Source organism: Bubalus kerabau, chromosome 10 (assembly GCF_029407905.1).
Source record: "Bubalus kerabau isolate K-KA32 ecotype Philippines breed swamp buffalo chromosome 10, PCC_UOA_SB_1v2, whole genome shotgun sequence".
NCBI classification, from domain to species: Eukaryota; Metazoa; Chordata; class Mammalia; order Artiodactyla; family Bovidae; genus Bubalus; species Bubalus kerabau.
The window spans coordinates 81,194,625-81,211,646 of NC_073633.1; the positions used below are offsets into that span (position 1 = coordinate 81,194,625).

At 41.0% G+C, this 17,022-nt stretch overlaps 1 protein-coding gene and 1 long non-coding RNA gene across 10 annotated transcripts in view; one reads left to right on the forward strand and one right to left on the reverse strand.

The window, feature by feature from the left end:
* Positions 1-17,022, forward strand: part of SYNE2 (spectrin repeat containing nuclear envelope protein 2) — a 327,458-nt gene that overhangs the window by 180,398 nt on the left and 130,038 nt on the right. For all 9 annotated transcript variants that reach the window (XM_055538301.1, XM_055538305.1, XM_055538307.1 and 6 more), the window contains 6 exons: positions 1,592-1,857; positions 3,633-3,801; positions 7,137-7,292; positions 9,805-9,945; positions 12,141-12,323; positions 13,459-13,596. In XM_055538301.1, coding sequence (XP_055394276.1) covers positions 1,592-1,857; positions 3,633-3,801; positions 7,137-7,292; positions 9,805-9,945; positions 12,141-12,323; positions 13,459-13,596 — 1,053 coding nt within the window. The remainder of the gene's footprint in view (positions 1-1,591; positions 1,858-3,632; positions 3,802-7,136; positions 7,293-9,804; positions 9,946-12,140; positions 12,324-13,458; positions 13,597-17,022) is intronic.
* Positions 1,214-16,483, reverse strand: LOC129621652 (uncharacterized). The gene is made up of 3 exons (XR_008699584.1): positions 16,390-16,483; positions 6,142-6,309; positions 1,214-1,288 (listed from the first exon to the last, which is right to left on the reverse strand). It is a non-coding gene; the product is annotated as an uncharacterized LOC129621652 (long non-coding RNA).

Below are 17,022 nucleotides of genomic sequence, written 5' to 3' on the forward strand. Positions count from 1 at the left end.
AGCTGACCCAGGAAAGGTTAGAGCCTTTACACCTTATTGGGTAAGCCTTTAGTCACTTTACTCTTATTGCTTGCTGCAATTGCCCGTTTATGGTTATCACTGGCCATGGAAGCACCAAGAAATGCTTGATTAATCCTGGATTATGAACATAGTTCTTTCAACCCCAGTGTATGTTGGAAACCATAGATGGACAGTTACCTCTGTCCACATAGCAATTTCTTTCTTTCTGTGCATGCTGGTTCTTTGACTGGTGTGGGGTGGGGCATACTGTAAAATGACCCAGTGGAACCCATTTCCCATTCCCTGGGGGAACTGCAGCTGCCTGCCTGAGAACTAGGACTTCAGTTCACCTGAATTTAGGTTTGAGGTGATGGAAAGCACAAACTCCATAACTGAGTCCTTTGGAGAGGGGCCAATCTGCACATGTACCCATGTATTCTAGCAGTTGGAGACTCTGCTGCAACCTATGGCCCAAATGACAGGGCTGCTTATACAGCCTGGCCCTGCTGCACTGCCCCCTCTACAATGGCAGGATTCTGATAGATGGATCTGAGCAACAGTCACAAGTATAGCATACACAGCTGCCAAAATCCCAAAGGGTCCATCTGGTGCTGTGCCTTGTTCTTGGCAGTAGAAGTGCAATATTGAACAGCTTGATCTTTACCTTTTAGAAGTGCTGGCATGCCCCAGACCATAGGTCCCTGAGAAACTTAACTGATGCTGGGGCTCCTGAATTCTCATTCTTTGGCACGTCTTACTAGGCATCCAGTTCATCATTTCAGTTAGCATGTTGTCATAAATGTAGTTGAGTTGTGTGATATTCAGTGATGTCAAGACTGCAAGATGCCTGATTCTGTCTGAGCATACAGCAGGAATGTTAACAATGCTGGAACAATGTGATAAATGTTTGCTGCAGCAGAAGAGAGGGCTAGAGGATTCAAGGAGGGAGTAAGAGGGATCTGGTTTTCTGTGTCTTTGTTTGAGTTTCAGGGCTAGTAGAACTCCAGTTTCTAGAGATATGATTTATTAGGTTATGTATTTCTGAATTCTACATTTAGCTGTGGTTGAGAAATACATGAGCAGTCCAGTCATTTGGGCAGCATTCCCGTTGGTTTAGGTGACAGGTAATGAGGACCCATTGAACTTACTTTTCTGAGTATATAGGGATTGGATGTGAAGGAAAAGAGAGTTATAGAAAAATTATCCAGTACTTGCCCAACCTCTTCTACTTCATGGATGCAGTTTGGTGGAGCTCATTCAAGGATTTGCTTTAGTAAAGCAACTGATCCTGAAAGGAAAAAGAAATTATGAAAATATTCAATAGCATTTCCTTCAGCTCATAACAACAACACTTCTTTTTAACCACACATCTACATGATCAATAGCTGGGAACTATGGGATTAAAATCCTGGAGGGATAATATTCCCAGCTATAGGAAGAAGACAGATATTACTTTGAACTGGAATTTGGCATTGGGAATCCTCTGACGAGCCAGTCTTTAAAAATTATGATTCCTGAGTCCTGAAGTGGTAAGAATATATTTTACTTATTTCAGCTCCTTTTTTTTTTTTTTTTTTGCTTATTAAATTAGATTGAACGAGAAGTCATTATTCTAGATAATCTTCAAGAAGAAGTTCCTGAAATTTCCAAAGCAAAAGAGGCAGCCTCCACAGAGGAACTCTCAGGGCTGCTGGACTGTTTACGCCAATACGAGGAGAATGTGGAGCAGCAACAGCTGTTACTGGTCCTTCTTCTGCAGCGCATAAAAAGTATCCGGAGCACTCCTGAAGGCTTGGGGGCTGTGGAAAGTGTTCCTGCATCTCAAGAGATTATGTCCATGCAAGAACGATGCCACAAGTAAGATTTATGAAAAACTACTAAGGAAACGGGTTTGCAACTCAGGCTAAAAATTGAGAAAATATTGAATTTCTAGAATATAAAAATATTATAGAACAAGGATAGATGGTATGGCAGAATTGAGTTGCATCAACACTGATAGGTATGAAAGGATAGAAAAGATTAATATTAATGATAATTAAAACAAGCATACCTTCTCCATCTTGATGTTACTGTGGGTGAATCTTTCAAAAAATGTTTTTAATGTTTGCTGTTTTTCTAACTTAGGAATACATATTCATTAAAGGAAGTTTAGAGAATGTGGATAATTATGAAGATTAATATAGAAATCACCTTTAATTTTACCATTCAGTGACAGTTACTACCAATCATTCAACTTTCTTACTATGGTTATATTTTTTTAAAAAATTGTGATTATAGTACTGTCCTGTTTTGTATTCTGCTGAGCCATCTATCAGCATATTTTGTTCATTTTCCTATGCTATTAAATGTTCTCTGAAATATAACTATATCAGCTTGTAGATATGCTATAATGTATTTAGAAGTAGTAGTAGTGCTCAGGTGTGTCCAACTCTTTGTGACCTCTTGGACTGTAGCCCACCAGGCTCCTCTGCCCATGGGAGTTTCCAGGCAAGAATACTGGAGTGGGTTGCCATTTCCTACTGCAGGGGATCTTTTTGACCCAGGGATCAAGCCCGTGGCTCTTGCATCTCGCGCATTGACAGGTTGATTCTTTATCACTAGCGCTACCTGGGAAGCCCAAGAATGTATTTATGTGAGTGTGTGTGTTAGTTGCTCAGTCGTAATCAAGCCCCTAACACAGAACCTTAAAATTATATACAATCTATTTTACTTTTATAAAAACACTACAGTGAGTATTGTAGAAGGAAATGGCAACCCACTCCAGTATTCTTGCCTAGAGAATTCCATGGACAGAGAAGCCTGGCAGGCTACAGTCCATGGGATTGCAGAGTCAGACACGACTGACTGAAGCTCATAGTGAGTATTATGCTAGAATTTCATTCTAGAATTAATTCATCAAGAAAGATGCCAAGAAGTAGGATCACTGGGTCAAAGGAGATAATATGTTTGTAGCTAGAAATACCAGATAGCCCTGAGGAAAGATTTTAACGACTTAAGTTCCTCCAAAAACATGATGGCTGCATCTGTAGCAAGTGGGGGCAGCTCAGATAGAGAGACCAGTGGGGTCATTTCTGACCCTATGAGCCCACTCATTCCTTCATTCGCACCTCTGGTCATATTCAGTTGAACTCAGGGATTATATGGAAAAAAGGAGGATAGAGCTGGCAGTTGGAATGTAAAGTGTGGAAAGAAGGTATTCTGAGATGAAAGTTTTAGAGAGGTTTTTGATGGAGTGATAGAACTTGATATATGTTTGTATATGGGGTTCCCTGGTGGCTCAGATGGTAAAGAACCTACCTGCAATGCAGAAGACCCGGGTTTGATCCTCGGGTTGGAAAGATTCCCTAGAGAAGGGCATGACTACCCACTCCAGTATTCTTGCCTCGAGAATTCCATGGACAGAAGAGACTGGCGGGCTACAATCCATGGGGTCGCAAAGAGTCAGACATGACTCAGTGACTAACACTTTCACTTTTCATATAGTATATACATCTTGAAAACTGGTCATTTCCTTTCAGGAGAAAAAAGGTCTTTTGTCAGCTATATAGACATCTTGTTAATTGTTGAAATAAAATTATTGCCTAGAGAAAAACAGAATAAAGGAATGATCTTATTTTGATGCTCTACTTTAGGCTTTTCCAGAAAGCCCAAAAAAATAAGGAATTGATGCAGAATGAAATCCAAGAAAGACATTCCTTTACAAAAGAAATAACTACTTTGAAGAATTTATTTCAACAGACCACAATCTCTTTCCAAAATATGGAATTACAAGACTGTCCAGAAAAGGCAGAACAGCTTGAGGTAAGTGAGGAATGAACTAGTGAATGTGGCTGATACAGGTCTGAAATCTTGGATCCAAAGTTATTAAAGGTAATACCATGGCTAGTGTCGAGGGAACCTAGAAAAGGAGAATATGCACACAGGCTCTGTGGCATGGTGTGGGCAGACCCACAGGAGACCCACAGGAGACCTACAGGAGACCCACAGGAGATCCACAGGAGATCCACAGGAGACCCACATGATTGGAGCAGAGAGAGCAGAGTTGGGACCAGGTTGGGAATAGGCCAGTGTGGACCAAGCAGCCCCTTTTCAACTACATTTCAAGTGTGTATGATGAACAGGGTCTGTGACTACTCTTGTATAGTATATTAAACTGCTCGCTTTAGTAGGATGTAATACCTTATCTCTGATGGGGTGGAACTGTTTTTACTCAAAACATTCTGCCACCAAATGTGTGGGGCTTCCCCCCACATACACACACACACATACACACTAACCTGTTCTCCAACCCTCTAGACACCAATTGGGACACCAATTCCATTCTGACACTAACTGCAAGGAGTTAGTATTGACCACCAGCTTTGGGGCTCAGTCCCACAAGACTCCCCCATTTCACATGCCACTGGTAAATTCTGAATGACAAGCTATAAAGCCAGGACTTCCATGACTCCTTCCTCAGGTTTGTAAATTTGCTAGAATGGCTCAAAGAGTTCAGGGAGGCACTTTATTTGCTATTCCTGGTTTATTGTAAAGGATACAACTCAGAAACAGCCAACCAGAAGAAATGTATGGGGAAAGGGGCAGCAAACCTCCATGCCCTCTCTGGGTGTACCACTCTCCCAGCACCTTGATGTGTTCATCAATCTAGAGCGACCCCAAACCATGTTTAAGGTGACTGCAGCCATGAAATTAAAAGATGCTTGCTCCTTGGAAGACAAGTAGGACAAATCGAGACAGCATATTAAAAAGCAGGGACATTACGTTGCCGACGAAGGTCCGTATAGCCAAAGCTATGGTTTTTCCAGTAGTCATGTATGGATATGAGAGTTGGACCATAAAGAAGGCTGAATGCTGAAGAATTGATTGCTTTTGAACTGTGGTGTTGGAGAAGACTCTTGAGAGTCCCTTGGACTGCAAGGAGGTCCAACCAGTTAATCCTAAAGGAAATAAATCTTGAATATTCATTAGAAGGACTGATGCTGAAGCTGAAACTCCAATACTTTGGCCACGTGATGCTGGAAGATTCAAGGCAAGAAGGGGATGACAGAGGATAAGATGGCTGGATGGCATCACCGACTTGATGGACATAAGTTTCCGCAAGCTCACGGAGATGGTAAAGGACAGGGAAGCCTGCTGTGCTGCAGTCCATGGAGTTGCAAAGAATCGGACACAACTGAGCGACTGAACAACAGCAAATGGAGGCTCCCTTATATTGGCATGGTTGATTAAATCACTGACAGTTGGTGATTATCACAATCTACAGCCCTTCTCCCCTCTAGACATGTGGAAGTTCCAACCCTCTAATCACATGGATGGTTCCTGTGGCAACCAGCCTCCTTCCTGAAGCTGTCATCCCCTACACACCCCCAACCTTCACCCCCCCACCACCAAAGGTCTTCTTATTACCATAAACTCCCTTAGGGTTGTAAAAGGCTTGTTATAAATAACAAAAGACACTCACCCCAATCCAGGAAATTCCAAAGGTTTTAGAAGCTGTGCCAGGAACTAGGGATGAAGACTGAATATATCTTGGAGAAATTGTGAGATTGGGATTGATACTTTATATAAAATAGATAACTAATGAGAATATACTGTATAACACAGGGAACTCTGCTCAATGCACTGTCATGACCCAAATAGGAAGGAAGTCCAAAAGGGAGGGGATTTTTGTATATGTATGGCTGATTTATTTTGCTATGTAATATAAACCTATACAACATTGTAAAACAACTGTACTCCAATAAAAATTAATTTTTAAAAACTCTAAATATATTTATTATATCACACTATCTATGTATATAAGTGCTTCCCAGGTGGTGCAGTGGTAAAGAATCCACCTGCCAATGAAGGAGGCTAGGTTCTCTCTCTGGGTCAAGAAGGTTCCCTGGAGAAGGAAATGGCAACCCACTCCAGGATTCTTGCCTGAAGAATCCCATGGGCAGAGGAGCTTGGTGGGCTGCAGTCCATGGGGTTGTGAACGAGTCGGACACAGCTTAGCGACTAAATATCAGTCTATACATAGGCTAAGGGTCATTTGCAGACCCATCTCTTTTCATTCCATTCAGTGGTTACAGGCAAAAGTGATGAAGGTTTATTCAAAAGTTGCAGAGCTTTTGGTTTTCAATGAAAAAGGAAGCTTACTCTGTGTCACAGAAGCATTCTTCATGGGGAAGCCATCTTGGGGTACTCTGAATGAAGACCTGTAGTCGCGGCGAGGTCTAGATAAACCAGGAGCACACCGTGTCTGAAACCCCACATTTGTCAGAATGGTGGTGGTCTCTGACTTTTCCTGTCTAGATTTGTTCTCTGCTGAGGGTTAAGAAAAGGAAAGCAGTGACACATCATGGAGTCATTCAAAACTGTAATCATTCTTCAGTGTGGTGGCTCAATCCATTGACACAAATAACGCTCCTGAACAGCTACTGTAGAAATGAAAGAAACCCCCAAAAGCCACAGGAAAGTCAAGAAGTATTTTTCCACTTTATCTTTGGGAAACTTTCCCAAACAAATGAGTTTCTCCTTTATAATTAGTGCAGGAGAACGCAGATCAGATTCTGTTTCTAGGCCACTACCAATAGATGGCTTGTTCAGGTTTCTTTTATCTCCTAAAAACTCACATTCTTTACAGGGAACTGGAACCCTCCCTTTTGAAAGAGGTTGAGCTCCACTGGGCTGTCTAATTACATGAAAGCAGACACTTCTGCTTCAAACACAGGGCTTTTAGTGGCCTTGAATCATTGTGATGTTAATGCAGGAAGAAGCAGAAATGGCAACAAGTTAATAAAAAAAAAATCTTTGAAACTTTTTGCTACTAGCAGCCTTTTATATCAAGACTGCTACTGAGATATACTTAAATCCTAGAGGTACTTTAGAAGCAGGAGATGTTGTAATGTCTTTTCAGGACAATGGGTTGACACTATGAAGAGATATCAAGTTTAATTCTTTACAATTTAGAAAGCATCATCTAACCGAACTGAAGATCTCTCAGGCTTAATCAGCTTGTATCAATAGTGAGGTTTTGTCATGCAAAGTTTGCTCATTTAAATCATAAGGATGTGCTGGAAAGCGGCTTTCATTTTTAAAGTTAAACTTTTTCTCTGTCCTGGGAGCATTTGAAACTCTCTTGATTTTTTTAGGAGCTTCAAAGCATTCTTAAGAAAGGGAAGCTAACTTTTGAGAATATTATGGAAAAACTGCGAATCAAGTATTCTGAAATGTACACCATAGTCCCTGCAGAGATTGAATCCCAGGTGGAAGAGTGCAGAAACGCTTTAGAAGACATAGATGAGAAGGTAATAATGTTTGTATTTGTGGTATTATTTATGGAGGGAAATGAATATAAAGAAGAAAATATCATTTAATATCACATTTTCATTTGTCCTGATTCCAACTATGTCTGTTTTCATAGAGTTTAGTTGAGTGATAATTTTTTGTGAATTCAATACTGCTCTAAGTAAGTGACACAGGTAACAGAATTAGTCTATTTATTTTTAGTTGCTAAGATGCTTAGTTTTTCTTCTCTTGCACTTAAAAATAGAGTTATATATTGTCTTTTACTTGGCTTTCCTTTTTCTGGAAAGTCACTGAAAGTCATTCATTTTGGACATGAATAATACTGTGCCTTAAACGTTTTGAAATTGCAGCCAAGAGCAATAAGAATACACATTTCATAACTCACTAGGAATACCACTTAACACACGGTGCCTTTCTGATGATGATGGTAACGTAATTCTCACACAGCATTCCTGGACAAATCTTTTATACCTAAAAGTCCAGGTTGAAAGAAAGAATAGGAAATTTCCCTAGTACTTGGAGACATAGGAGATTAACAAGACAATTTTATTGTGTTATTTAAAGGCTGCCCCAATCCAACAGAGCGGCGTTCAGTTTGGTCCAGAAGAATGCAGAAAGATTTTTGTATTGCCTTTTGAAGCCTAGAATACCTATAATTCAATAAGGTGGATATTAATTGCACACACAAAACAGATTTCAAACTTATGGCAGATTTCTTAGATAATCTATTATGAGAAACTTCCCCAAGAATCATGTATTGTTAGAAAATATTAAATGTTTTTGAGAGAAACTAAATTGGTTTTCCTGACTACTTCATGTGAAAATCCTTAACAAAGTGATTTAATCATCAAAATTTACCTTTTAAATTTAGGGTTGAAAGTTTCATCTGTAATTTTTATTTCTGTGTACGTCTGTAAACTGATTTTTATTGCGTGGTATGTTTATAGGACCCACGCAGTAGACACAGTACCATTCTGTGTAATTCAGATGGCTGCATACTTCACCTAATTCATGATCTCCTAGTGTATGAAAATGATAAGCATTTCTGCCTGGAGAATAACTACTTAAAATATCAGAAAGGTTCATTTCGTGGTAATTTGTTATATAGCAATAAAAAGCTAATACCGGATTATTTTTTTTCTACAAATCTTGACTATGGTATGGTCTGTGGGATAAAATCATTATATAAACTATCACTTATTATATAAACTATAGCAACCTTATGTTGAGAAAAGAGCATAAGGCCTTGATGTCTGATGGCTCAGGCTTCTTGTGATGAGTTCACCTACTGCCTTGATGTGTGACTTTAAGCAAGTTATTTAGCCTGAGTTTCAGTTTCTGTATCTGTGTAGTATCTGCATTGGAAGGTTCAGCCTCAATGGTTGTACAAATATAGTGGTTTTAAAAAGTGAATTAAAAGGATTATACAAAAGTATTAAGTATTATCTGATTCAATTCCTGGGTCGGGAAGGTCCACTGGAGAAGGGATAGGCTACCCACTCCAGTATTCTTGGGCTTCCCTGGTGGCTCAGATGGTAAAGAATCCACCCACAATGCAGGAGACCTGGGTTTGATCCCTGGGTTGGGAAGATACCCTGGAGAAGGGAACGGCTACCCACTCCAGTGTTCTTGCCTGGAGAATCCCCATGGACAGAGGGAGCCTGATGGGTTACAGTCCACGGGGTCGCAAAGAGTTGGACACGACTGAGCAACTTTCACTTCACTATTTGGTTATTCAGTGGCTGCTTGGAGAAAGCTTTATCAACATAGTTTAAGGAGGAAAAAAAACAAAACCAAGAACTCAAACTATCAGGCATTTGAAAAATGATACATTCAACATTTATTATCTTTCTGAGCACAAGTTATTTTCTTAGGTAAATCATTCCAATTAAAAAAAAAATACACTGTTAGCAGCTAGATTTCTAAATGCTAGGAAAACATATACTAGAAACATTCACATAGAAAAACTAAGCTTTTTTGCTGCAAGAAACAGCTAGCTTTAGAAGTTTTTTTCCACCCAAATGAATATTAAGGTGAGGATTACATTTTTTACATCAGATTAAGAATGTTTGCTTTTATTGAAAACAGATCAGTGCAGAGGATTCTCTCATAAAAACGGAGAGACTGTGTGATAAATAATTTTTCTCCTAGGAATTCTTTCCTATCATTTGCTCCCTTGGAGTGTATTTCTAACAGTCCTCTCAGTAATTTTGCCCAGTACAGCACACAGCTGTCATACATACTATGGGTTACATTGAGCAAAATGTTGTTGGTCAGTTTTCTTATTTTTTAGGTTGGCTTTAAAAATTCAGATCAGCCCAGCTGCCATTTCCTAGTCCACTAATCTACCGTCTCATTTTGGCAGTAGTCAGCATGGTTCGGAATTTTCCCCAGACCTTAAGAAATGCATACAAGTAAAACTTCAAACTTGTGTGACTGCCCCTTTTAGTATTTGAATCTCTGAATACAGTGCGGAAAACATCTCCATTGTGTCTTTCTCACTTGTAACAGATTAGCAACGAAGTCCTGAAAAGCTCACCGTCATATACAACGAGTAGAAAAATAGACGAAATTAATAATGGGCTTCGTAATGTCGAAAAGATGCTACAGCAGAAAAGCAAAAATATTGAGAAAGCTCAAGAAATTCAAAAGGTAACTTCCTCCCTTAACTTCCTCCAGCATCTGGTGTATTCCCTGTTCATTAGTCATCACAGGGATCCTAACCCAGATTTAAGGGGCCTCCTCACTGACAGTGTCACCTGCAAAGCCTTGATGGAGAAGGTTGCATTTAAGAATTGTGGTGTTTCTCCCATGGTGGGAATAGACCCAAACTGCTGAGAGTTTGTGATTGTGAACCAGCCTTTTCACAAGGGAAGAAAAGTAAGGATCCTATCTTGGGAAAACTGACATATAAAAATATTTCAATAGGATATGAATACGATTAACAGCTTGTCTTTAGACTACCAAAGGAAAACAGAAAAAAAATAAAAATTTCAAATTTATTTCCCATGCAAAATGTCTTAGGTTTTAGAGTGGTATATAAACATAATATTCTGCCTCTTAACTTCTAAGTAAACTCCTGAGTGTAGAAAACATTCTATTTTACATTTTAAGGAAATATTCTACTATGAATGGAAACTTTTAAAAATAGGGCTAAGAGAGACTTCCGGTTGTCCAGTGACTAAGACTTTGTGCCCCCAATGCAGGGGCCTGGGTTCAGTCCCTGGTCAGGGGACTAGATCCCACATGCTGCAACTAAAAGTTCACATGTTGCAAGTAAGCAACTAAAGATCCTGCATGCCACAACTAAGACCCAGCACAGCCAAATAAGTATTAAAAATAGTTAAGAGAATCCATCTTAAAAGTCCTTATCATGGGGAAAAAATTTTGTAATTATGTATAGTGATGGATTTTTTTTTTTTTGGTTCCAGAACCCAGGATTATGGATTTTAATTAGACTTATTGTGGCAATCATTTTGCAGTAGATAGAAATAGTGAACCATTGTGTTGTACACCTAAAACGAATAAAATGTTATCAGTTCTACCTCAATTTTTTAAAGTTATCCTTGGAGAAGTCTCACTTCTTATCACTCCCCTTCCGTCTATTCCCTCCCTGCAGTTAAACCTCTCCTTTGGTTTCTAATTTAACCTGATTGTGTTTCTTTGGGTAAAAAGAACAAAATAATTATAAATATTGAAAGAAATAATTGTACCTGTTTTATGCATTCTTCTTTCTTATAAGAAGACATTAGAGTGTGTATATTCTTTTAAAATAAGGTGAATAAGATTTGCTCACAAATGATCATACCTGCCTTTGCTTTGTAGCTCCCTCTAAACCAAATAAAGGTGATGTCAAAGGATAAAAGATTAAATTAAAAATAAAAATAGGTCAGAATATGGCTCACCATTGGACAAAACCCTGGGCTCTCAATAAGCAACTTAACCAGATTTTTTCATTTCTAGAAATTATGTTCTTATGCAGATATTAAGTAATAATTGAATGTTGCCTTTGAAATTTCCTCACCCCAGACAAGTCCACATTTGAATCCAGTCTATTGGTTTCTTGAACCAAAAGCAGTTGCTACTAATACATATGGCTAGAGTTTCCTGCCTCTGCATTACTCTGAGTCAGAGTGATATTTTCTTTTTATCATTTTTTTTTTAACATTTATAAGAATTGTCTTCTAGATTAAGTACATATATATACTGGTCTAAGATAGGTATTTACCCAAGCCCTTTTAAATATAATGTTACCTCATCACTCTGGAAAGATTAGGTTAGGGTTATGTTGACCTTGTTTGGTGTCATTCATCTCTGAAAATGCCCAGGACTTTGTGCCCCCTTACAGCTAATTTGTACTGAGATGAATACAGTTTGAGTTAAGAGCTGGAGAAGGAAATGGCAGCCCACTCCAGTATTTTTGCCTGGAGAATCCTGTGGATGGAGGAGCCTGGTGGGCTGCTGTCCATAGGGTCGCACAGGGTTGGACACGACTTAGGCGACTTAGCATGCATGCATGCGTTGGAGAAGGAAATGGCAACCCACTCCAGTATTCTTGCCTGGAGAATCCCAGGGACGGAGGAGCCTGGTGGGCTGCCATCTATGGGGTCGCATGGAGTCGGACACAACTGAAGCCACTTAGCGGCAGCAGCAGCAGCAGAGTTAAGAGACCTCAGAAAAAGTGTTTTCCAGTTCAGGTCACATGCTGTTGCTGGGCATAAGTGAAAAACTTTGACTGCAGTGTTGTCTCTGCCATGTTGTTTGGGTAACACAAGTACAGACACTGTGTGAAAACTTAGAAATTAACATATTCTTCATCCAAACTGACTTATGCTTTTCATCTCCAGAAAATGTGGGATGAGCTTGATCTCTGGCATTCCAAGCTAAATGAGCTGGATTCTGAAGTTCAGGACATTGTTGAACAGGACCCAGGACAAGCTCAAGAATGGATGGATAAATTGATGATTCCTTTCCAGCAGTATCAGCAAGTATCACAGAGGGCAGAATCTAGAACCTCACAGCTAAACAAGGTATGGCTGTAACAACACATGATAGCTACACAGAGCCAGTGGTGGTAGTGAGATGGGTTTAAAACAGAAATATGTATTCAGAGGCAGCTGGTTTCCCTTGAATTGCCAGTTTTAGGACCTGAGGCTAGAGCCATACCATAGGTTCAAGTGGTCATCGAGGGGACAGATTTCGCAGCTGGCAAAACTGGTATGTCAGTCCTACAGCTAAGTTCTACCAACAATGAGAATGAACTTGGAAGAGAAACCTAAGCTCAAGATGGGGCCTTAATTGCAGCCTTGTGGCATCCTGAGCTGAGGACCCACCTAAGCCATGCCTGGACTCATGAGCCATGGAAACTATGAGATAATAACGAAGAATCCAGAAGTCAGACCACATAGGATTTCCCAGGCAGTCCAGTGGTTAAGAGTTTGCCTTCCAGTGCGAGGGGTGTGGGTTTGATCCCTGCTCAGGGAGCAAAGATCCCACATACCTTGTGACCAAAAACCAAAACATAAAGCAGAAGGAATATTGTAACAAATTCAATAAGGACTTTAAAAATGGTCCACATCAAAAAAAAAAAAAAAACAAACTTTAAAAATAAGCCAGAGCACACAAGGATTCTGGGTGAGAATTAGACTTCTCAAGAGGTAAGAGAGGCAGGCAATCTCAAGTATCCCTGGAGAGAACCAGAGAGAGAACATCATTCGGGAACAAGACACCCCACCCTCCCTCCAAGTAAGGGTCACGGTGGATGAGTTGTGCATGTGATCTAGCAGGAGCAAGGCAGGAACCTACTCTCAGAAGGACTGGGATGCTGCAGGACAAGGCCCTGTACAGGAAAACAAAGTGGAAACCCAGTTTTCAGAATGGAGCATAAAATGGGAACCAGACCAGTTGCAAAGCTAACTTGGAACCCATGCTGAGGCCTGTAGTGCTGGGATAGAACTTCTTCAATCCTTCCCACTTGTGGCCAGGATTCAGTTTATAGATTGAAGGATTGAAAGCTGGAGGGGGTGGGCAAGTGGCCCGGCTGTGGGGCGTGGAGCCCTGTGAGGCCTGACACCACTGACTCACAGCAACCAATTCTTTATTCAAGAATCGTTTGACTCAAGGAGGAGGCATCAGACTGAGTTTGGTTCTGCCTCTCTTTCACAGGCCACAATTAAGATGGAAGAATATCATGATCTTTTGAAGAGTACTGAGGCTTGGATAGAAAATACCAGTCGTTTGCTGTCTGATCCTGCAGACTATGACTCTTCAAAGACACTGAGTCACCATGCTAGCACCCTTCAGGTGAGTGAGCTTTCACTGTTTCCTGGGCGTCATAGAATCTATATAATGATTAATGGCTTAGCCTGACCATCATGATGCTTTCCTCCCCGCGTCTTTCCTATAAAATACAACCTTATCCTGAAGCATGCCAAATGGCAGAAGGAAGTTTGGGAGAGTGGCAGGCTCTAGATAGGGGTTTTGGAGACCAGGATCTAGTTCTTTCTGTCCTCATGAGTATGTGATGATTTTATGAATAATTCACTGTGTCCTCCCTGGGCCACGGTTTTCCCCATTTGTAAAGTGAGAATGTGGCACTGAATGGTGGTGATGGTTTTGATCGTAGAATTCCAAGGCGGCTCCCAATAGTCCTGTTCCCTGGTGTACATGACCTGTATAATCCCCCTCTCTTGAGTGTGGGCAGGAGTATGAGTATGTGATGGGAGAGTCACTCTGTTGATTAAGTTACAGCATATAGATATGTATATGGGATAGTCACTCCCATGAATACATGACCGATCATGGATATATGATTTTAAAACTCCCTGGTAACAGACTAGAATAAGATTCTCCTGCTAGATTGAAGAAGTAAGACCTCATACCATGAGAGGTCTTCCCAGGTGGTGCTAGTGGTAAAGAACCCACCTGCCAATGCAGGAGACTTAAGAGACAAGTGTTTAATCTCTGGGTCAGGAAGGTCCCCTGGAGGAGGAAATGGCAGCCTACCCCAGTATTCTTGCCTGAAAAATCCCATGGACAGAGGAGACTTGTGGGCTACATTCCATAGGGTCACAAAGAAAGAGTTGGACACGACTGAGCACGCATGCATAGCATAGCATACTATGAAAGGACCCCAAGGCCAAGACCCTTGCTGCTAAGTCGCTTCAGTCGTGTCCGACTCTATGCGACCCCATAGACACCAGCCCACCAGGCTCCCCCGTCCCTGGGATTCTCCAGGCAAGAACACTGGAGTGGGTTGCCATTTCCTTCTCCAATGCATGAAAGTGAAAAGAAAGTGAAGTCGCTCAGTCGTGTCCGACTCTTTGCGGGTAGCCTCCAAAAGTCAACAGCTCACAAGAAAACTAGAATCTCAGTCCTACAGCTAAATTCTACCAACAACCAGAATGAACTTGGCAGAGAAACTCACACTCTGATGGCACACTCTGATGGCACCTTGATTGCAGCCTTGTGGCATCCTGAGCTGAGGACCCACCTAAGCCTGGACTCATAAGCCATGGAAACTATGAGATAATAATTTTGTTTTATTTTAAGCTGCTAAGTTTGTGGTAATTAGTTATATAGCATTAGAAAACTAATCTGTCGTTCCTTCCAGGACTAGCACACCATGATTCCAAAGTTCCTATCTCCTTCCTGGTGCTCCACAGATGCCCTGTGTTTCCATACTAACCTACAAAGACAAAACAAATAAAAGTCTTTTCCTACTCGGGGCCATGACTGCTAGAAATCTTCTGGACACCAAGTGTTGGCTTAAACTTTATTGTGAAGGGATATTTCCCTTCTCTCATATTATTCAGCCATAAGAAAGAATCTCTTAGGAGAAGGTTTATCCTATAACAGCTTTTAGAGTAATCAGACCTCAAAGCTGAAATAGCTCCTTTTTTATATCTTTTAAGTAGCACAATGTGCCCCTGAGTAACAGCTGACCTCTGGGTGTTTGAGATTGGTTGGCACACTTTTTTCCCTATGGCAACAATTGTAAGGATATTGCATTTTCACCTACTTGTTTCTTTTTACCCTTGCCTGTAATTGCTGCCCCCACCTCTTGGGTTGATGTTCCTCATATCCAAAACATGCCATCTTTTACTTTATTTCAAATCATTTATTTATTTTTGGCTGCACCGTGAGTTGCATGTGGGATGTTAGTTCCCCAACCAAGGAATGAACCCATGTCCTCTACCCTGGAAGCTCAGAGTCTTAACCACTGGACCACCAGGGAAGTCCTTCATCTTTTTGTTCTAAATCACTTGTATTTTTATCCTTTTCAAGAATTTTGCAAAGACGGAAGAGAGGAACGATGCTTGTTTTTTTCTCAAATTCTCCTTAGGAATTTTTTTTGTTTTTGTTTTTTTTTAAACTGTACAAGAATGAACTCACACAAAAACAGCTGAACTATTACTGCCTTCTTCTGACACAGTGTAAAAGTGTGGAAGTGTCTCTCAAACTGTTCAGGACACCCTTCTTTGCTGGCCTTTGTTTAGGAGCTGGAACTGAGTAGACTTTAGGTTATTTGGTGGAAAAGTAGGGACAAGGGGACGTGCAGGCTGATACCCACAGAATGTAACCTAGTAAATCCCCAAATGGGAGATAAGTCACAAATAACTAGTTACATGTGAATACCTCACTTTGTTCCTGTTTTGAAAATAGTTGTCCTACTTTAGAATGTTGTTGTTCTTTAGTCACTAAGTCCTGTCCAACTCTTGCAATGCCATGGACTGTAGTCTGCCAGGCTCCTCGGTCCATGGTATTTCCCAAGCAAGAATACTGGAGTGGGTTGCCATTTCCTTCTCCAGGGGTCTTTGCAACCCAGGGATTGAACCCGGGTCTCCTGCAATAGCAAGTGGATTCTTTACCACTGAGCCACCAGGAAGCCCTGTATTTCCCTTAATAGCCTGCAGCAAAAGTAGGATTTGGAAAAGATTGGATGAGAGCCCTGAGTAGGAGAGTTGGATGTTTCAAGTTTGGGGCTACATACATATACTGCTGTACAACTCATTACTCCTAAAGTTACCTGCTTAAAACAAGAAACATTTCATATCTCACAGTTCATGTGGGTCAGGAATTCAGGCATGGCTTTACCTGAGTGCTTCTGGCTCAAGGTCTCTTAAGAGAATGCAGTCAAGGTGTCAGCCAAGTGTGTGGTCTCATTTGAAGGCTCAGTTTGGGTGAAGGAAGAGAGAGGATGAACTTCCAAGTTCATTCATGTGGTTGTTGGCAGACCTCAGAAGATCCACTTCCATTCGCAGACAGATGAACCTCTCTGCAAGACTGCCTCATGGTGTGGCAGCTGGCTTCCTTCAACAATCTAAAAGATATCGAAGAGCTCCCAAGACAGAAAGGGTCTCTTACAATCTAATCTTCGAAGTGACAGCTCATCATTTCCACCATATCTTATTAGAAGTATATCAATCAGCTCAGCCCACAATCAAGGGAACTGATTATAAGGACATGAGTGCCAGGAGGTGGGGACTGCATGTGTGTGTGTGTGAGTTGCTCAGTCGTGTCCAACTCTTTGCGTGTCCAACTCTTTGTGAACTGTAGCCTGCCAGGCTCCTCTGTCCATGGGGATTCTCCAAACAAGAATACTGAAGTGGGTAGCCATTCCCTTCTCCAGGGGATCTTCCCAATCCAAGGATCGAACCCAGGTCTCCTGCACTGTAGGCAGAGTCTTTACCACCTAAACCGCCAGGGAATCCCTATGAGCAAAGCTGC